The sequence below is a fragment of the Rhinopithecus roxellana genome, chromosome 4, assembly GCF_007565055.1.
Source record: "Rhinopithecus roxellana isolate Shanxi Qingling chromosome 4, ASM756505v1, whole genome shotgun sequence".
In the NCBI taxonomy this organism is placed as follows: domain Eukaryota; kingdom Metazoa; phylum Chordata; class Mammalia; order Primates; family Cercopithecidae; genus Rhinopithecus; species Rhinopithecus roxellana.
Genome location: NC_044552.1, coordinates 51,697,991 through 51,720,521, shown reverse-complemented (window position 1 = coordinate 51,720,521; position 22,531 = coordinate 51,697,991). Strand labels below are relative to the sequence as shown.

General features: G+C 40.4%; 1 protein-coding gene across 1 annotated transcript in view; it reads left to right on the top strand.

Moving 5' to 3' along the window:
• Window positions 1-1,447: 1,447 nt before the first annotated feature.
• Window positions 1,448-22,531, top strand: part of EFHC1 (EF-hand domain containing 1) — an 83,886-nt gene continuing 62,802 nt past the window's right edge. The window contains exons 1-2 of the mRNA XM_010364143.2: window positions 1,448-1,722; window positions 5,530-5,751. Of these exons, the coding sequence (XP_010362445.1) occupies window positions 1,660-1,722; window positions 5,530-5,751 (285 nt within the window). The 5' untranslated portion in view covers window positions 1,448-1,659. The remainder of the gene's footprint in view (window positions 1,723-5,529; window positions 5,752-22,531) is intronic.

Here is a 22,531-nt window from a genome sequence, read left to right as displayed (position 1 = left end):
ACTGGCTTGTGACAAACACCTGTTACAAAAATCAGATCCCTGGCCTCCACGTCAGACCTAATGAATCCAAATCTCTTGGCACCTGGGTTTGGATTACTTTTTATTTTTAAGTTCCTCAGCAATGATGGATAGCTTTCTTTTTTCCCCCCTAAAAATGTTTCAGGAATAGGATTACGTTTAAGAAAAAATAATTTAAGCAAGTTTTGTGAAAAGCATCAAAGGCTATACCTATGATGCTGACAATATTTCACCTCACTTATTTGCTTCTTTCCCAAGACTTAGTCTTTCTCTTTGAAGGAGCTGTGTTTCTCCTAGTGGTTCTGATCTTTTCATTGAAGCTGCAGGTACAAACGATGGATTGAAGTGACCACCCTTCAATCTCCAGTTCTTCAGTCAACAAATATCAAGTACCTATCAGAGTGCACCCTGTCCTGCAGCAGATATTCAAGGCTCTCCCTACAAGAATGAAGAAGGTGTTTAACCGAAGAGATTGGTGGTAGAATAAAGGGAGCTGGGCGCGGTGGCTCACGCCTGTAATCCCAGAATTTTGGGAGGCGAGTTGGGAGGATCGCTTAAGCCTAGGAATTCGAGACCAGCTCGGGCAACATAGTGGGACATCATCTCTAAGGAAAGAAGGAGGGAAGGAGGGAAGAAGGGAAGGGAAGGGAAGGGAAGGGAAGGGGAGGGGAGGGGAGGGGAGGGGAGGGGAGGGGGAGGGGAGGGGGCTTAATGAGGGGGAGGAGGGAGGGGAGGGAGGGAGGGGAGGGTAGGGGAGGGGAGGGAGGGAGGGAGGGGAGGGAGGTGGAGGGGAGTGGTGAGGGGGAGGGGAGGGTGAGGGCGAGGGGCGACGGGGGAGGGAGGGGAGGGGAGGGGAGGGGAGGGGAGGGAAGGGAAAGGAAAGGAAAGGAAAGGAAAGGAAAGGAAAGGAAAGGAAAGGAAAGGTAGGAGGGAAGGAAACAGATTTTAAAAAAGAATTAAAAGGGGAAAAATACAATGTGGCAGTGGGAGAATTAAGGATGAGATGATTGCATTAGTTCACTGACCATCCCTGAGCAACAGAAACACAATCATGAGGAATCCTCGGCCCTTGCCTACAAGAAGCACGAGTCTAGGTTAGTAGCACTGCCAACCGGACCAACGATTTACACTTCTCTGTGAAATGGGGCAGAGCGGGGAGAAAAGAGTGCCTGAGCTCACAGCGTTGGCGGGGCGCAGTGAGGTCCGCCGGGACTGGGCGGAAGGAGACAAGGAACGTCTCTCTCTGCAATTCATCTAGGGGCCTGCTCGGACCCCGGATCTCGCAGCGAGAACTACCGCCTCACCTACGCTCACCTTTCCCCGCGCCACGCAACAACTCTCACGTCTCATCCTCAGGGAGCGGGGCGGGGCGAAGCGGAAGGGCAGGGGCCGACACAACCACGCCCACTAGCCGCGCTCCAAGGCCGTAGCCCCCTTACCGCGAGAACGCAGAGTCTCGCGGGCGGCGCACGCGCAAACCTCCTGTGACGCCTGCGCCTCCTGGCTCCGCCCTCCGCTCGTGGGAGTTCCGGATGTTTAGCGTTACCATGGAGCCTGCAGGTGCCCGCGAACGCTGCTTGTCGCCTGGGCAACTGGAGAGGACGAAGCAGGACCTAGGTGGCGGCGGTGGTACCGGCTGCAATGGTGTCCAATCCCGTGCATGGCCTGCCCTTTCTTCCAGGCACGTCCTTTAAGGACTCTACGGTGAGAAGTTATCTGCCAGACTCCCACCTGTCCCCACCTTCCAGCAGCCCAGGAGGGTTCCCCGCTCAGTGCACCTCCATTCCCCTCCACTCAAGTCTGCTCTCCAAACACGTCTTCTTTCCTGACCTTGTTCTTTCTTCTCGGCCGAACTTCTGCCGTTCTTCCCTAGCCAGCCTCATCTTCCCTCTCCAGTCCTTTGCCCTCCGCCTCATCCCTTTTTAGTTTTTTTCCCACTCCATCTTGGCAGTGTGTTGGCGCCTTCATTCTCATCCCGTTAGCCGCGTTCTTTCTTAAGGCTGTGTTCCTCCAACCCCCTGCCTCTTTTCCCTTTAGATCACTGTTTCCCCACGCTAATCCCAGGCTTTCTGGGCCCTCTCCCTAGCTCATTCTCTCACATCATAACCTGTCTCCGTCTGCCCCCACCCTTAAAACCCCCCGCCACTATGCACCTTCATCCTCATTCCCACAGGTCCATCATTCCCGCCCCACCTGCTTCCTCTTCTGAATCCTATACCCGATAGTCTCCCCCACTCCCAGCTCCATTTCCTGTTTTGTATGTATATCGATTCCGCTCCTCTTCTTTCCGCCAGGTCTTTTTCCTTTCTTCTTTATGCTTGCTTCCAACCCCATTCTTTTCTCTCCATCTTCTACCTTTTCCATAATTTAGTCCCATCCTCTCCCTATTCTTTTCTTTCTCCATTGCGGTTTTTCCCCCAAAGCTTGCTCACCTTCCTCCCAAACCATCTTTCCCTGCTTTGTAAGAGATATTCCTTTCCAGTTCCCTCAAGAATTGATTAGTTGCTGTTTATTCTTCACCGACTCTATTCTTTTTGTTCTAACGTTTTTGTAAAAAGATTCCTGTTTAGATTTTGTTTTGCTCATTCCCCCAACCTTGTGTTTTTATTTGCATTTTCTAGACAAAATTCTTTAAAAAGCAGCAGCAGCTTGGATTCTTTTTTTTTTTTTTTTTTTTTTTTTTTTTTTTTTTTTTTTTTAACTCTTGCCACAGTTTAGCTCTTAAAATTATTTAGTATTTGTTTTAATCCTAACAGGGCTACTGAAATATGTGCTGAAAAATCAATAATGAGATTCAGTAGACTGATCATCACAGATGAGCTAACAGTAGTTTATGTTTATATAGTTTAATACTTTAAACTCTTACCTTCCTCTCCAGCTTCACAAAGTTAAGATAAAAGATTTGGTCAATTTATTTTCTTTGGAAGAATAAATTTAGAATGAAATCGAAAGTTTGATGAGAGAATTTGTATTCTGAATCTCTTTGTGATTATCCCTGCATTAAGACAAAACATCATAGATTTTTAGTTTCAGTGGACTTTTCAGTTTTATGTCATTTAGAAAATGTAGGCACGTGCCTGTCCTATACAGGATGAGCTTAAGCTTTTGGTGTTGGTGAGTATAGACAGGGCTGAGTTGATACAGGGAATTACGGAGGCGTGGATGGAAGTACAAAGCTCTAAAAACATATTGCTGTATTACAAGTAAGATGAACTGTGCATTGGACATATTTCATATTTCAGATTTTAAATACACTGACCAAGTGTCAACCAATTTGCCCTATTTGAAATTTGAAAAGCATCGTCAGTATATCTTCAGCAGTGAAGGACTGAATATGTATGAATGTAATTCTAAAGACATGCAGATAAGAAGTTAAAAACTTTTTAAAGGGGAGTGGAAAGATGATTAAAAAAAAAAAAAAAGACACACAGAAGGTGAACCATAATGGACAAGTGGGGTGGAAAGGGCCGAGGTTGCCTTGCCTGGTGTGTCTGTGAGTTATGGCTGAGTGATGGTAGAGACATTTGTGTAAAACAAAGAAATAAACTGAAGTTACTGATGTTGCTTCTGTCTTTGGTGGTGGAAGAAGAGCTTGAAGTTCCATAAATTACCCAATGAGGATGTCAACTCAGCGCATTTTGTTCTGTATCATGTTTAATATGTACCTGGAGCAGTCCCTGTTAACTGACTTGTGACTCTGAATACATGACCTTTAAAAACAAATGTCCAAGTTTATAGCCCTTTTAGCAAAAGAAGTTTATTCTGTTGTACCTTTCATCTTGAAAGATGGTAGGCTGGGCTCTAATGCAATTAGGATGTAGAAAGTTTATTTCATAAAAATATATTTTATGATTAATCCTAAATTGTATCTATGTAACTTTATATATTTGAATGTTGTATATATAAAATTTTGAAAGCATCCTCACAACAGAAAAAGGAAAACCATTAACATAACCTCTAATTTGCCTTTCTACTCTTTTTTATGTAATCTTTTAAATAAAAATGTGTTCATTGTAAAAAATCAACATAATTTAGAAATGTATAATACAGAGGACCAAACCGGTCTCTTCATGTACATATTTCTATGCTTATAATTGTAGTATACATATAATTTTATATGTTGCCTTTTCAGGCTTATTAAATCATAAATATTTTCACTAGGTTGCCACATGATCTTTAAAATCAATATTTTAATGACAGCACCATAATCCATTGAGTGAGTTTTCGATCATTTACTCATGTCTTCATGTGATTGTCTTCAACATTTACCATTGTAATAGGCAGCTTCAGGCATATAGCTCTTTCTCATAATTCTGGGTCATATTCTTTTTTTTTTTTTTTTTTTTTTTTTTTTTTGAGACGGAGTCTCGCTCTGTCACCCAGGCTGGAGTGCAGTGGCCGGATCTCAGCTCACTGCAAGCTCCGCCTCCCGGGTTCACGCCATTCTCCTGCCTCAGCCTCCCAGGTAGCTGGGACTACAGGCGCCGCCACCTGGCCTGGCTAGTTTTTTGTAGTTTTTAGTAGAGACGGGGTTTCACCGTGTTAGCCAGGATGGTCTCGATCTCCTGACCTCGCGATCCGCCCGTCTCGGCCTCCCAAAGTGCTAGGATTACAGGCTTGAGCCACCGCGCCCGGCCCTCATAATTCTGGGTCATATTCTTAAATAAATGGTCAGGGGTAGAATTGAGTTCAAGACTTTAAATATATACCATCCAGTTGCTTTCCAAAGAGTTGTAAGAATGTATCACTGTCACTTGTGACAAGGGGAACATGTAAAAATAAATTCATTGCATGTAAAAATAAAATTCACTGAACCATATCTTCTAGGTTCTACAGTTTTTATGACCACCAGATATCAGATGAAAAACATGAGAAGACTAGTGAAAAATTTAAGAGTATAGATGAGATACTCTTTTAATCTCTCGTGCAAGGTGAATTGATAGTTAAATTGGGCATTACAGAGCAGGGCTTTAAATTTTACTTTAAGCTCAGGTGGCTACTTCGCTCCTTGTTCTTGTTCAAGTGTTATAACTTAAAATACAGAATCTTTTAAGGTAGGTAAGCTTTTTTTTTTTTTTTTTTTTTTTTTGAGACAGAGTCTCACTGTTGCCCAGGCTGGAGTGCAGTGGTTCAATCATAGCTTATCGCAGCTTGGACCTCCCTGGCTTAAGTGATCCTTCCGCCTCAGCCTCCCAAGTAGCTGGGACTATAATAGGCACAAGCCACCACACCCAGCTAATTTATTTATTTTTTTAGTTTTTGTAGAGACAGGGTCTTGTTGTCCAGGCTGGTCTTGAACTCCTGGGCTGAAGTGATTCTCCCTCTTCAGCCTCCTAGAGTGCTGGGATTATAGGCATGAGCCAGCATGCCCAGCCTTAATATTGGTAAGCTTCTTGGTGTAAGTTTCGTGATGCTTATAAGCAAATATTTAAGTTATATTTTTAAAAGTTAATTTTTTTAACCTAAAAAATATTTGTCTAATGTTATTAATGACACATTTCTTTTCTTCAGAAAACAGCCTTCCATAGAAGCCAGACGCTGGGCTACAGGAACGGCTATGCAATTGTTCGACGTCCAACAGTTGGGATAGGCGGAGACCGGCTCCAGTTCAACCAGCTGTCCCAGGCTGTGCTGGATGAGTTGGCCAGTAAGGCACCAGTCTTAACTTATGGCCAGCCTAAACAAGCCCCACCTGCGGATTTTATTCCTGCACATGTGGCTTTTGACAAAAAGGTATCATCTGGAATTTTAGGGTACCCCTTGAATTAGGGTCTGAGAGCCAACTGCTTGCAGAAAAGTTAAAACAGTAAACCACAGAATTTCCAAAGTGCTCTGAGGAGAAAATTGTTCAAATGCCTTAACCCTTAGTCATGGACAGCTGAACTCAGGCTAAAAAGAGGCTTTCTTTAGTCAGGAAGCTGATTACAGGGAGTAAAGTAATTCCCTGTAGACTTCACCGGACTATTTTCCAAATGCAGTTAAAGAAAAGTTGGCTATAATTCTGAATTCCTGAATTTATATTCTATGTTTATCAGCCATGTGTTTTCCCCTTTTTAAAGGTACTATATTCTGTAATGGGGACATATCTAATCTCCATGAGATGCAGAATATCATAATGAAAACAATGACTCCATCTATTGTCAGCTTTTTGCAGGCAGTCTCCGTAAGTTGTTTTTCAGGGAACACTTCATGTTTGATATTGCATAACCAGTGGGTGGTATAACATTTTTGTTTGTTTCTCATTTATCTTTATGTTTTTGCAGTGTGAGTTTCCTTATTTCCATCTGTTGACATTACCACATCATTCTTGTTTTTCCTTGTCAATGAGCCTCCTCTTTTCACTAAAGTGAAGTAGTCCTAGCCCTGACCATGTAGCAGAATCACTGGCGAGATTTTTAAGAAAATTACATGTTATTCCAACCCTCATCAATTCTAATTTCCAGATGAGCTTTATGTGTAATTGGTTCTGAGAACTACTGATCAGTTTTGATAAGTTAGCTTTCTTAATTTACTCTTAGTCTGTTTCTTTTCTTGTCTTAATTGTTATGTTATCATTCCTGTTAAATGCCTGTAACATTTTCATCCAGCCAGCCAACTTTTGTTGAGTACCTGTTGTAAGCTAGAGGCTGGGGAGGAGCTATGCCATTTACATTGATAATCACTTATTTTTAAACAGTTTTAATATCTCAACTAGAATCCATATCATTTTCTCTTCCCCAGTTAACTCATTTATAGGGACACATTCACATATGCATTCATAGGCCGAACCTAAACATCCACGAAACAGTATGATTTATATAATTTGATATATCTTTTCCTTTTGCTTGTTTCTTTTATTTGTGGCTCTGACAGGCACTGCAAAATCAGCAGAGAAGGGAGAGGGCTGAAAATACAAGAGAGAAGTGGGATAGGCACTAAATAATTACCAAGATATGAATCCTGGTATGTTTAATTTTTACTGAAAAGAATAGTAAGTAACTGTAATAAAGTAGAGGGTGATAAAGTGATACCTGTCGTAAGAAAGTATTAGTGAAATTCAGTGGAGAAATTGTGCTTGAGTAGGAAATAGGCTTCCTATGTTTTGTTTTTCTGTGTTATTTTACACTAATTGTTGTTACTTACTTTGTACTTATTTAATATTCATAATTCATTTCTTTAAGGATAGTGCACATAAAATACTATTTTTATTTTCCAATTCATTTTACTTGGATCATCACAATTTCTAGATAAATGAGCCTTAGCATAGATAATGGGGTAGAGAGAAGCTAAATGCATGACTTTGAAACTAAGTTTGTTTGTTTATAATAAGGGAATTATGGTTTCTCTGAATTAAATGAAGGTTCTAATTTTTTTAGGAATACCTGGAGGTCCACATAATAGCCAACATATTTGTCTATATTTTGGAAATTCTTAGGACTGTTCCTCATAAACAGAATATAACTTCATTTCTTACTTAGGTAATGAAGACCAGGACATCTATTCCAAGTGCCGTCATCTTTTCCCCTTGCTCCCGTATAATTCCGGCATCACTCACTATATTCTGTTTCCCAGACTGACCTCCAACTCTTTATTTCTGACGTTCATCTTTCATCTTTTTCATCTTCAAGTTTCATATTATTTCTGTTTCAGACACTCTAGTGACTACTTCTCTAGCAAGAGTCATATCATCCTGTCCTCTTTCTATAATATCTTGTGACTCCTTTAAGCAAGAGAACTTTGTTTCTCACTTGACTGTCAAATCACTTACAATCTGACTTCTCCCTACCCACAGCCCCAACATACTTTTTCCTAGGTAGCCAGTGCTGTCCCTTTTACCAGATCTGGAGAGGTTTACTTTGCCAGCATTCTCTTTGGCCTGTTGGTGCCACCTGACATTGTTGACCCTCCCTCCCTTCTTGAAACTGCTCTTCTTTTGCCTCCATGACTCTTGTTTTCCTCCTCCTTTCTGTGATTGCTTATTCTTTAGCCTCCCTTCCTTTTTTCTTTTTTCTTTTTTTTATTATACTTTAAGTTCTAGGATACATGTGCACAACGTGCAGGTATGTTACATATGTATACTTGTGCCATGTTGGTGTGCTGCACCCATCAACTCATCAGCACCCATCAACTCGTCATTTACATCAGGTATAACTCCCAATGCAATCCCTCCCCCCTCCCTCCTCCCCATGATAGGCCCCAGTGTGTGATGTTCCCCTTCCTGAGTCCAAGTGATCTCATTGTTCAATTCCCACCTATGAGTGAGAACATGCAGTGTTTGGTTTTCTGTTCTTGCGATAGTTTGCTGAGAATGATTGTTTCCAGCTGCATCCATGTCCCTACAAAGGACACAAACTCATCCTTTTTTATGGCTGCATAGTATTCCATGGTGTTATGTGCCCCATTTTCTTAATCCAGTCTGTCACTGATGGACATTTGGGTTGATTCCAAGTCTTTGCTATTGTGAATAGTGCCACAATAAACATACATGTGCATGTGTCTTTATAGCAGCATGATTTATAATCCTTTGGGTATATACCCAGTAATGGGATGGCTGGGTCATGTGGTACTTCTAGTTCTAGATCCTTGAGGAATCGCCATACTGTTTTCCATAATGGTTGAACTAGTTTACAATCCCACCAACAGTGTAAAAGTGTCCCTATTTCTCCACATCCTCTCCAGCACCTGTTGTTTCCTGACTTTTTAATGATTGCCATTCTAACTGGTGTGAGATGGTATCTCATTGTGGTTTTGATTTCCATTTCTCTGATGGCCAGTGATGATGAGCATTTTTTCATGTGTCTGTTGGCTGTATGAATGTCTTCTTTTGAGAAATGTCCATTCATATCCTTTGCCCACTTTTTGATGGGGTTGTTTGTTTTTTTCTTGTAAATTTGTTTGAGTTCTTTGTAGGTTCTGGATATTAGCCCTTTGTCAGATGAGTAGATTGCAAAAATTTTCTCCCTATTCTATAGGTTGCCTGTTTACTCTGATGGTAGTTTCTTTTGCTGTGCAGAAGCTCTTTAGTTTCATTAGATCCCATTTGTCAATTTTGGCTTTTGTTGCCGTTGCTTTTGGTGTTTTAGACATGAAGTCCTTGCCCATGCCTATGTCCTGAATGGTATTACCTAGGTTTTCTTCTAGGGTTTTTATGGTATTAGGTCTAACATTTAAGTCTCTAATCCATCTTGAATTAATTTTCGTATAAGGAGTAAGGAAAGGATCCAGTTTCAGCTTTCTACTTATGGCTAGTCAATTTTCCCAGCACCATTTATTAAATAGGGAATCCTTTCCCCACTTCTTGTTTTTCTCAGGTTTGTCAAAGATCAGATGGCTGTAGATGTGTGGTATTATTTCTGAGGACTCTGTTCTGTTCCATTGGTCTATATCTCTGTTTTGGTACCAATACCATGCTGTTTTGGTTATTGTAGCCTTGTAGTACAGTTTGAAGTGAGGTAGCGTGATGCCTCCAGCTTTGTTCTTTTGACTTAGAATTGTCTTGGCAATGCGGGGTCTTTTTTGGTTCCATATGAACTTTAAAGCAGTTTTTTTCAATTCTATGAAGAAACTCATTGGTAGCTTGATGGGGATGGCATTGAATCTATAAATTACTTTGGGCAGTATAGCCATTTTCACAATATTGATTCTTCCTATCCATGAGCATGGTATGCTCTTCCATTTGTTTGTGTCCTCTTTTATTTCACTGAGCAGTGGTTTGTAGTTCTCCTTGAAGAGGTCCTTGACATCCCTTGTAAGTTGGATTCCTAGGTATTTTATTCTCTTTGAAGCAATTGTGAATGGAAGTTCATTCATGATTTGGCTCTCTGTTTGTCTGTTACTGGTGTATAAGAATGCTTGTGATTTTTGCACATTGATTTTGTATCCTGAGACTTTGCTGAAGTTTCTTATCAGCATAAGGAGATTTTGGGCTGAGACGATGGGGTTTTCTAAATATACAATCATGTCATCTGCAAACAGGGACAATTTGACTTCTTTTCCTAACTGAATACCCTTGATTTCTTTCTCTTGCCTGATTGCCCTAGCCAGAACTTCCAACACTATGTTGAATAGGAGTGGTGAGAGAGGGCATCCCTGTCTTGTGCCAGTTTTCAAAGGGAATTTTTCCAGTTTTTGCCCATTCAGTATGATATTGGCTGTGGGTTTAGTCATAAATAGCTCTTATTATTTTGAGATATGTTCCATCAATACCGAATTTATTGAGCATTTTTAGCATGAAGGGCTGTTGCATTTTGTCAAAGGCCTTTTCTGCATCTATTGAGATAATCATGTGGTTTTTGTCTTTGGTTCTGTTTATATGCTGGATTACGTTTATTGATTTGTGTATGTTGAACCAGCCTTGCATCCCAGGGATGAAGCCCACTTGATCATAGTGGATAAGCTTTTTGATGTGCTACTGGATCCAGTTTGCCAGTATTTTATTGAGGATTTTTGCATCGATGTTCATCAGGGATATTGGTCTAAAATTCTCTTTTTTTGTTGTGTGTCTGCCAGGCTTTGGTATCAAGATGATGTTGGCCTCATAAAATGAGTTAGGGAGGATTCCCTCTTTTTCTATTTATTGGAATAGTTTCAGAAGGAATGGTACCAGCTCCTCCTTGTACCTCTGGTAGAATTCAGCTGTGAATCCATCTGGTCCTGGACTTGTTTTGGTTGGTAGGCTATCCTTTTTTCAATTCTCAACTTACAAGTATTTTCAAGATTCTGTCTCATTCTTTATATAATTTTCTTGAGATCTCACCCACTTTCATGTTTTCAACTGTCACCTCGCTGTAGACAATGTCACTATTTAGTTCCAACTCTGACATCATTGAGACTCAAGATCTATATCCCCCTGGCCCATGGGATATCTTCACCTGGATTAACTGTTGGTACCTCAAGTTCTGTATGTCTCTAACTTATCTCTATCCGTCACCTTTTCCCATAGATCTACTTTCCCTTTGTGATTCCACTAGGTAATCCAAGCTTGAAACCTGAGCCATCTTTGGCTTTTTCTCTCCTCTGTTCTCCACACTTAATGAGTTGCCAAGTCAAATGTCTCTCACTTTCATTTCCTCTGCCACTATCGTAGTTCAAACAAGCCAAATGACTACCTAACTGTTGTTTTAGTCTCATTCCTAGTCCTTATGCTTATAGCAGGTATGCTGCCTGGTTTATTCTCTAGAGTTCAGCTCTGATAATGTCATTTTTCTGTGAAAATGCCATCAGACTTTCTTAACCAATACAGTAAACATTACCACTATTCACCTCGCTGTTCTAGTCCCCAACTTGAAAGTCATCTTTCATTCTTCTTTCCCCTCACAATCCACATCTAATCTACTAGCAAGCTCTATTGTTTCTGTTTCTAAAATGTGTAACTAATTCATTTACTTATTTTCATCTTCACTATTACCATAAATTTATTTTCCACAGACTAGCCAAGCTTATTTTTTGAAAATCGATTATGTCAAATACTGACTGAAACACTTCCATGGCTTCCCCATCATCTATAAAGATCCAACTCTACAGGTTCCTCACAGCCCTACTGGAGCTGACCCTCCCTGCTATCTCCCCAACCTCATCTTGGGTCCTTTTTCTCACCTACCATGTTTCAATACATTGGGTTTATTTTTACTGATTTCCTTGAAATGGCAGCATTTGAAAATTACAATTCGAGACCTTTTTGTACATGGCGTTTCTCCTATCTGAAATAGCTTCCCCACCATCCTTAAGTGGCTCACTCCATCTTTCCTTTCAGTGAGGCTTTTCCTGACCACTCTACTATGGCAGTTCCTCCTCATTTTTCTATATCACTTCCCTCTCTGTTTTTTCTTTTCCTTCGCAGCACTATAATTTGTGTTGCTGATTTGTTTAGTGTTTGTCTGTCCCACTTGAGTGTATACTTCATGAAGGTAAGGACTTATCTAGTTTATTATATATTTAGTGCTCAATAAATGTTAGTTCTAAAATGACATGAATAATTAACAAATAAAATTTATTTCTTGTCTGTGTCACTGCTGAAAATTGGCAAGCCGAACACGTAACATATATGCATATAATAATGTAAAATTAAAAATGTGACTTGGCTTTTTATAGTTGTGTGTGATATGAAAATATTTATGCAGCATTTCCCCCCTTCATCTTGAAGTAAATACAAATATTTTTATGTTTATTGTGGCATTCTGAGAACTTCCTGGGAGTTAGGCAGCCTGTATTATAATTCTGGGTCTCCTACCAGCTAACATTGTGACTTTGTAGACTCACAGTCTCTAATTTCCTCATCTGTAAACTCAGAAGGTTAGACTACATGATAACCAGGAGCCCAGCCTGCTGTAAAATTCCATGAAAAGTATATATTTTAAACACAGTATTTAAATATAATTTTTCTTTTCTTTCTACGTAATAATCAAGTTCTTATTCTATCTGGGAAAGGTGATGTTATCCCACTACTTAAAAAAATGTTTTTTTATTTCCATAGCTTATTGGGGAACAGGTGGTGTTTGGTTACATGAGTAAGTTCTTTAGTGGTGATTTGTGAGATTTTGGTGTACCCATCACCCAAGCAGTATAGAGTGCCCCCCGTTTGTAATCTTTTATCCCTCACCCCCTTCCCACCCTTTACCCAGGTCCCCAAAGTTCGTTGTGTCATTCTCATGCCTTTGCATCCTCATACCTTAGCTACCACTTATGAGTGAGAACATACAATGTTTGGTTTTCCATTCCTGAGTTACTTTACTTAGAATAATAGTCTCCAATCTCATCCAAGTCATTGTGAATGCTATTAATTCATTCCTTTTTATGGCTGAATAGTATTCCATCATATATATCACAGTTTCTTTATCCACTCATTGATTGATGGGTATTTGGGTTGGTTCCATATTTTTGCAGTTGCAAATTGTGCTGCTATAAACATGCATGTGCAAGTATCTTTTTTGTATGATGACTTCTTTTCCTCTGGGTAGATACCCAGTAGTGGGATTGCTGGATCAAATGGTAGTTCTACTTTTAGTTCTTTAAGGAATCTCCACACTGTTTTCCGTAGTGGTTGTACTAGCAATGTAGAAGTGTTCCCAGTTCGCTGCATCCACACCAACATCTAATAATTTATTATGTTTTGATTATGGCCATTCTTGCAGGAGTAAGATGATAGCACATTGTGGTTTTGATTTGCATTTCCCTGATCATTAGTGATGCTGAAGATTTTTTCATATGTTTGTTGGCCATTTGTATATCTTCTTTTGAGAATTGTCTATTCATGTCCTTAGCCCACTTTTTGATGGGCTTGTTTTCCTTGCTAATTTGTTTGAGTTCATTGTAGATTCTGGATGTTAATCTTTTGTCAGCTGTATAGATTGTAAAAATTTTTTCACACTCCTTGTATTGTCTGTTTACTCTGCTGACTGTTCCTTTTGCCGTGCAAAAGCTCTTTAGGTTAATTAAGTCCCACCTATTTATATTTGTTTTTATTGCATTTGCTTTTGGGTTCTTGGTCATGAAATCCTTGCCTAAGCCAATGTCTAGAAGGGGTTTTCCAATGTTATTTTCTAGAATTTTAATAGTTTCAGGTCTTAGATTTAAGTCCTTGATCCATCTCGAGTTGATTTTTGTATAAAGTGAGAGATGAGGATCCAGTTTTATTCTCCTATGTGTGGCTTGCCAATTATCCCAGCACAATTTGTTGAATAGGGTGTCCTTTCCTCACTTTATGTTTTTGTTTGCTTTGTCGAAGATCAGTTGGCTGTAAGTATTTGGCTTTGTTTTTGGGCTCTCTGTTCTGTTCCATTGGTCTATGTGCCTATTTTTATACCACTACCTTGCTGTTTTGGTAACTATGGCCTTATAAGTATAGTTTGAAATCAGGTAGTGTGATGCCTCCAGGTTTATTCTTTTTGCTTAGTCTTGCTTCGGCTATGCGGGCTCTTTTTTGGTTCCATATGAAGTTTAGGATTGTTTTTTCTAATTCTGCGAAGAATGATAGGGGTACTTTGATGGGAATTGCATTGAATTTGTAGATTGCTTTTGGCAGTATGGTCATTTTCACAACATTGATTCCCATCCCATCGGCATGGAATGTGTTTCCATTATTTGTGTCATCTATGATTTCTTTCAGCAGTGTTTTGTAGTTTTCCTTGTAGAGGTCTTTCATCTCCTTGGCTAGGTATATTTCTAAGTTTTTGTTTGTTTTTCAGCTATTGTAAAAGGGGTTGAGTTCTTGATTTGATTCTCAGCTTGGTCGCTATTGGTGTAAAGAAGAGCTATGGATTGTGTATATTAATTTTGCATCCAGAAACTTTGCTGAATTCTTTTATCAGTTCCAGGAACTTTCTGGAAGAGTCTTTAGGATTTTCCATGTAAACAATCATATCATCAGTGAACAATGACAGTTTGACTTCTTTACCTATTTGGATGACCTTTATTTCTTTCTGTTGTCTGATTGCTCTGCCTAGGACTTCTAGTACTGTGCTGAAGAGAGTGTGCTGTGAGTGGACAGAGTGGGCATCCTTGTCTTGTCCCAATTCTCAGAGGGAATGCTTTCAACTTTTCCCCATTCAGCATTATGTTGGCTGTGGGTTTGTCATAGATGGCTTTTTTTTTTTTTTTGAGATGGATTCTCGCTCTATCGCTGGGGCTGGAGTGCAGTGGCCGGACCTCAGCTCATTGCAAGCTCCGCCTCCCGGATTTACGCCATTCTCCTGCCTCAGCCTCTGGAGTAGCTGGGACTACAAGCACCCGCCACCTTGCCCGGCTAGATTTTTGTATTTTTTAGTAGAGACGGCGTTTCACCGTGTTAGCCAGGATGTTCTCGATCTTCTGACCTCGTGATCCACCCGTCTCGGCCTCCCAAAGTGCTGGGATTACAGGCTTGAGCCACCGCGCCCGGCCCATAGATGGCTTTTATTATGTTGAGGTATGTCCCTTGTATTGATTTTGCTGAGAGTTTTAAACAGAAAGGGGTCCTAGATTTTGTCGAATGCTTTTTCTGCATCTATTGAGATGATCATGTGATTTTTGGTTTTAATTGTGTTTATGTAGTGTATCACATTTATTGACTTGCATATGTTAAACCATCCCTGCATCTCTGGTATGAAACCCACTTAATCATGGTGGATTATCTTTTCGAATGTTGTTGAATTCAGTTAGCTAGTATTTTGTTAAGGATTTTAGCATCTATGTTCATCAGGGATATCGGTCTATAGTTTTATTTTTGATTATGTCCTTTCCTGGTTTTGGTGTTAGGGTGATACTACCTCCATAGAATGATTTAGGGAGAATTCCCTCTTTCTCTATCTTGTAGAATAGTGCCAATAGGCGTGGTACCAGTTTTTCTTCAAACGTCTGGTAGAATTCTTATGTGAATCTGTCTGGTCCTGGACTTTTTTTTTTTTTTTTTGCTGGTAATTTTTAAATTATTTCAATCTTCCTACTTGTTATCAGTCTGTTAAGGGTATCTAATTCTACCTGAATTAAGCTAGCAGGGTTTTCTCTTTCAGGAATTTATCTGTCTACTACAGGTTTTCTAGTTTATGTGTGTAAAGGTGTTCATAGTAGCCTTTTGTATTTCTGTGGTGTCAGTTGTAATATCTTCCATTTTGTTTCTAATTGAGCTTATTTGGATTTTCTCTCTTCTTTTCTTGGTTAATCTTGCTAATGGTCCATGAATTTTATCTTTTCAAAGAACCAGCTTTTTGTTTCATTTATCTTTTGTATTGTGTTTGTTTGTTTCAATTTCATTTGTTTCTGCTTTGGTCTTGGTTATTTTCTTTCTTCTGCTAGGTTTGGGTTTCCTTTGTTCTTGTTTTCCTAGTTCCTTGCGGGAGGTGTGACCTTAGATTGTCTCTTAGTGCTCTTTCAGACTTTTTGATGTATGCGTTAGGGGTTTGAACTTTTCTCTTAGCACTGCCTTTGCTGTATCCCAGAGGTTTTGATAGATTGTATCATTATTGTCATTCAGTTCGAATAATTGTTTAATTTCCATCTTGATTTTTTTTTTGACCCAAAACTCATTTAGGAGCAGGTTATTTAATTTCCATGTATTTGGATGGTTTTGAAGGTTCCTTCTGGAATTGACTTCCAATTTTATTCCACTGTGGTCTGAGAGACTGCTTGATATAATTTCAATTTTCTTAAATTTATTAAGGCTAATTTTGTGGCCTATCATATGGTATATCTTGGGAGAAAGTTCCATGCGCTGTTGAATAGAATGTATATTCTGCGGTTGTTGGGTAGAATGTTCTGTAAATATATTAAGTCCATTTGTTCCAGGGTATAGTTTAAATCCATTGTTTCTTTGTTGACCTTCTGTCTTGCTTGCCTGCCTAGTGCTGTCAGTGCAGTATTGAAGTCCCCCCCTCCTCATTACTGTGTTGCTGTCTATCTCATTTCTTAGGTCTATTAGTAATTGTTTTATCAGTTGGGTGCTCCAGTGTTAGGTGCATATATATTTAAGATTATGGGCCGGGCACGGTGGCTCAAGCCTGTAATCCCAGCACTTTGGGAGGCCGAGACGGGCGGATCACGAGGTCAGGAGATCGAGACCATCCTGGCTAACACGGTGAAACCCCATCTCTACTAAAAAATACAAAAAAAAAAACTAGCCGGGCGAGGTGGCGGGCACCTGTAGTCCCAGCTACTCGGAGGCTGAGGCAGGAGAATGGCATAAACCCGGGACGCGGAGCTTGCAGTGAGCTGAGAACCGGCCACTGCACTCCAGCCCGGGCGACAGAGAGAGACTCCGTCTCAAAAAAAAAAAAAAAAGATTATGATGTTTTCCTATTGGACAGGCCTTTTATTATTTAATGTCCCTCTTTGTCTTTTTTAATTGCTGTTGCTTTAAACTTTGTTTTGTCTGATATAAGAATAGCTATTCCTGCTCGCTTTTGGTGTCCATTTGCATGGAGTTTCTTTATCCACCCCTTTATCTTAAGTTTGTATGAGTTCTTATGTATTAGGTGAGTCTCTTGAAGGCAGCAGATGGTTGGTGAATTCTTATCCATTCTATGGTTCTGTATCTTTTAAGTGGAGCATTTAGGCTATTTACATTCAACATTAGTATTGAGATGTGAGATATCATTCCGTTCATCGTAGTATTTGTTGCCTGTATACCTGGATTTTTTGTTTTTTGTTTTTAATTGTATTTTTGTTTTATAGGTCCTGTGAGATTTATGCTTTACAGAGGTTCTGTTTTGATGTGTTTTGATTTGTTTCAAGATTTAGAGCTCTTTTTAGCAGTTCTTGTAGTGGTAGCTTGGTAGTGGCAAATTCTCTCAGAATTGGTTTTTCTGAAAAAGACTGTATCTTTCATTCATTTATGAAGCTTAGTTTCACTGAATACAAAATTCTTGGCGATAATTCTTTTCTTTTAAGAGGCTGAAGATAGGGCCCCAATCCCTTCTAGCTTGTAGGGTTTTTGCTGAGAAACTGCTGTTAATCTGATAGGTTTTCCTTTATAGGTTACCTGGTGCATTTGCTTCACAGCTCTTAAGATTCTTTCCTTCATCTTAACTTTAAATAACCTGAGGAAAGTGTGCCTAGGTGATGATCGTTTTGTAGTGAATTTCCCAGGTATTCTTTGAGCTTCTTGTATTTGGTTGTCTACATCTCTGGCAAGGCTGGGGACGTTTTCCTTGATTATTCCCCCCAAATATGTTTTCCAAAGTTTTAGATTTTTCTTCTTCAGGAATGCTGATTATTTTTAGGTTTGGTTATTTAATGTAATCCCAAACTTTTTAGAGGCTTTGTTCATATTTTCTTATTCTTTTTTCTTTGTTTTTGTTGGATTGGGTTAATTAGAAAACCTTGTCTTTGAGCTCTGAAGTTCTTCCTTCTGCTTGTTTGATTCTATTGCTGAGACTTTCCAGAACAGTTTGCATTTCTATAAGCACATCCATTGTTTTTTCCTGAAGTTTTGATTGTTTTTTATTTATGCCATTTCATTGAAAATTTTTCCCTTCACGTCTTGTATCATCTTTTTGATTTCCTTAAATTGGGCTTTGCCTTTCTCTGGTGCCTCCCTGATTAGCTTAATAACTAACCTTCTAAATTATTAGGTAAATTAGGGATTTCTTCTTGGTTTCAATCTATTGCTGATGAGCTGGTGTGATTTTTGGGAAGCATTAAAGAACCTTATTTTGTCATATTACCAGAGTTGGTTTTCTGGTTTCTTCTCATTTGGGTAGACTCTGTCAGAGGGAAGGTCTAGGGCTCAAGGCTGTTGTTCAGCTTCTTTTGCTCCATGGGGTGTTCCCTTGATGTAGCACTCTCTCCCTTTTCCTATGGGGATGTGGCTTTCTGGGAGCCGAGCTGTAGTGATTATTATCTCTCTTCTGGATCTAGCCATCCAGCAAGTCTACCAGGCTCCAGGTTGGTACTGGGGGTTGTCTGCAGAGTCCTGTGCTGTGAGCCATCTGTGGATCTCTCAGCCATGGATACCAGCACCTGCTCCAGTGGAGGTGGCAGGGGGGTGAAGCGGACTCTGTGAGGGTCCTTAGCCTTGGTTGTTTAACGTACTATTTTTGTTTTGGTTGGTCTCCTGCCAGGAGGTAGTGTTTTCAAGATAGCATTAGCTGTGGTAGTATGCGGGGGAGCAGGCAGTGGGTGGGCCCCTAGAACTCCCAAGAGTGTATGCCCTTTGTCTTCAGTTACCAGGGTGGGTAGGGAAGGACCATTAAGTTGGGGCAGGGCAAGATGTGCTTGAGCTCAGACTCTCCTTGGGCAGGTCTTGTTGCGGCTGCTGTGGGGGCTGGGGGTGAGGGTCTGAGGTCAGTGGAGTTATGTTCCTAGGAAGATTATGGCTGCCTCTACTGTGTACTTCAGGTTGTCAGGGAAGTAGGGGAAAGCCAGCAGTCACAGGCCTCACCCAGCCCCCATGCAACCCAAAGGTCCAGTCTCACTCCCACTGTCCCGCCCCTCTCCAACAGCACCAAGTCTGTTTCCAGGCAGTGGGTGAGCAGGGCTGAGAACTTGCCCCAGGCTACCTGCCTCCCGGCTTTGAAAGCAAGTGGGGCTTTCCTTCTTCCCCCACCTGTGGAATCCGCACACTGGATTCACACCCTCTCCCGAGTTCTGGCCAGGAGATTTCTTGATTGGTTCAAATTGTTGCAGAGTTCAGCTGGAGGTTCCCTTCTTCCTGTGGCCTTTTCCCAGTGCCTCTGGCTGCCGTGCCCCAGTACCCCTGTGAAGCAAGGCAGAAATGGCTTGGTAGGGGACCCCAGCGAGACCACAAGACTTTTCCCGCTGCTTCCTCTACCGCTGTATTTCACTGGGCTCTCTGAATTGACCCAGTTCCAGGTAAGGTCAGAATCTTCTGTAATCTAGACCTTCAGGTTCCTCAGTGGGGGTGTGTGTTTGGGGGCAGTTGATCTCCTTTTCCCACTTCCATGGTTTGGGCACTCACAGTATTTGGGGTGTCTCCTGGGTCCTGTAGGAGCAATCTGCTTCCTTCAGAGGGTCTGTGGATTCTCTCCGCTTTCCTAATTTACTCCTGCAGTCATCCTGGAGCAAAAGTTCACAGTGTGAGCCTTCACACGCTGCTCTGCCTGTCTGAGTGGGAGCTGCAATCTAGTCCTTCCTTCCATCTGCCATGATTCCAGGGAAACTTTCCAAAGAGCTTTTCTTCGTTAACTCTTCTCCCCCAGTCATTCTTTGTGGGAGGAGCACAGAACTCTTAATTCTGTTCTTAATAAATAGATAAGTGCCTTTTAAAAATTAACAATCAATTAAGTAATTCTTTTCGGTTAGCATATTCTTTACCTGAGACCTTACACACACACACACACACACACACACATATATATATATCAAGGAGAGAGATATGTATCAAGGAGATATATATTATATATATATATCAAGGAGATATGTATATATATCAAGGAGATATATAGATATAGATATCAAGGAGATATAGATATCAAAGAGATTATATATATCAATATCTCCTTGATATATAGATGTATCTATATCTCCTTGATACAGATATATTTATATATCTCCTTGCCTCCCATTCTGAGGCCAACTTCCTGTGGCCATAGGCATTTTCATGCCCACCAGTCTTAGAAAACAGATGGTTTGACAACTTGGCTGTGGCCACAGACTCGATCTTTGGTTATCTTCTCTGTGATTCTCTTCTCACTCCTTTGGTGAGTTGCCCAGGTTCATGGCTTGAAATCTCCTCTTTATGATGATAAGTTGTCCTCTAAACATATATATACATAAATGCCTATTTGACATCTCCTCTTGAATGTCTAATAAATATCTCAAATTAAGCCTATCTAAAACTGAACTCCCAATTTTGTCTTCTTACCCCCAAAATCTGTTCTGCAGCAATCTTCTTCATATCAATTTGATAGTAATTCTATTCTTTCAGTTGCTTGGCCAAAAATGTTTGTATTATCCTTGAATGTTCTGTAATATTTACTTCTTCCTCTAAACCAAGTCCTGCAGTATAAATTACCAGCGCAGTATACAACTTGTGCTGTCATTTAAATTCAGTAAGTCTAAAATCAAACTCACCATCTGCCATACCCAAATTATCTTCTCCTTATGTTTACATTTCTATGGGATCACCACTATATCGCCAGCACTGGGTTTTCCTTAATACCTCATCTGCTTCCATCTTCCCACTTCCTATCAATCCAGTCAGACTTCTGCTTTTCCATTGCTGCTAATTAATTACTGCAGACCTGGACTGTTCAAGGGGCTTTCAATCTGATTGCCATGCCTGGTACTTCCTCCTCCATCATAGTCTGCATACTGCTGCTGGGTTTCCTTCCTCTGCTTCTGTTATTGCCACTGCTTACAAACCCCCCTTGTATCCTCTGCTGATCTAAAATCTGCCCACTCTTCAAGTCTAATACGTCTCCTGTTTCCTCCTAGTTAAGCTTTCTCTGACCACTTTAGCTCACACAGATTCCTTCTTGGAACCACTATAGCATCTGCTATCTGAGAAGTAGCAAGATATGTGGAGAGAATATTGGGTTGTGAGTTAATAGTCTGAATTTTAGTTCCAGCTCTGGCCCTAACCCCTTACATGGCCTCAGGCAAGCCACCTTACTACCCTGGGTCTCAGTTTCCTCCTTATATAAAATAAGTGGGGTTCGACTAGCTGATCGGTTCAGCTTAAATGTTTTATGTATTTATAAATATATGGCTCAGATACAGGCCATTTTATGTATGAATTACTGTGATCATGTCCCCACTTTCAGTTCTTTGCAGTCGATCTAAAATATTACTTCAACATTATCTGTCCTTTGTTTTTACTGTGTTATTTTTCTCCTTCAAACATTCCACTGCACTTATCCATTTTATCTTTTGTTTTGTTTTGTTTTGTTTTGACAAATGAAAGTCTTTAATTTGAGTTTAAAACTGGTATTTTACAAGGTCCACCTTGTTTCTGTCAAAAAGACAATGATCACATCTTTTAGACGTAAGAAAAATTTCAAAATCCAAAAAAAAATAAAATAAATCACATAGCATTTGAAGTCAATAAATGATTAATGGGAATTTTTTTCCTGTTGTATACAAGGCCTTCATTGTATTCATATTTCTTCTATGCAATTGCCAGTTCTCTTTTGGTTTTTACTTGTTTTTCCACAGTAGTTATTCTACCTTTTTTTTTTTTTTTTTAGTAACAGTGCCCATGTATAGAATTATTTCATCTTTCCATTTATCAAGCCATATTTGTGTTTCATTTAGGATCTTCTTTTTTTTTTTTTTTTTTTTTTTTTTTTTTTTTTTTTTGAGGCGGAGTCTCGCTCTGTCGCCCGGGCTGGAGTGCAGTGGCCCGATCTCAGCTCACTGCAAGCTCCGCCTCCCGGGTTTACGCCATTCTCCTGCCTCAGCCTCCCGAGTAGCTGGGACTACAGGCGCCCGCCACCTCGCCCGGCTAGTTTTTGTATTTTTAGTAGAGACGGGGTTTCACCGTGTTAGCCAGGATGGTCTCGATCTCCTGACCTCGTGATCCGCCCGTCTCGGCCTCCCAAAGTGCTGGGATTACAGGCTTGAGCCACCGCGCCCGGCCTCATTTAGGATCTTCTTGATTTGTTCCTCTTATTCTAGTAGAGGCTTGGGTAAACTGTCTTGCCTGCTTAGAATCCCATTCTAATACTGTCTCTCCTTGAAAAGACACATTAAAAACAGAGACAAAATAACAGAAATTTTAAAATCCCAAAGCATGTCAATATATGCTTTTTATAATATTGTTTTATGTTTTTATTTTTTATTTTTTTGAGATGGAGTCTCACTCTGTCACCCATGCTGGAGTGCGGTGGCGCTAACTCAGCTCACTGCAACCTCCACCTCCTGGGTTCAAGTGATTCTCCTACCATAGCCTCCTGAGTAGCTGGAATTACAGACGCCCACAACCATGCCTGGCTAATTTTTGTATTTTTCGTGCAGACGGCGTTTCATCATGTTGACCAGGCTGGTCTCGAACTCTTTAACTCAGGTGATCTGCCTGCCTCAGCCTCCCAGAGTGCTGGAATTACAGGCGTGAGCCACCGCGCCTGGCATGTTTTATGTTTTTTAAATGTATAATCTATATATT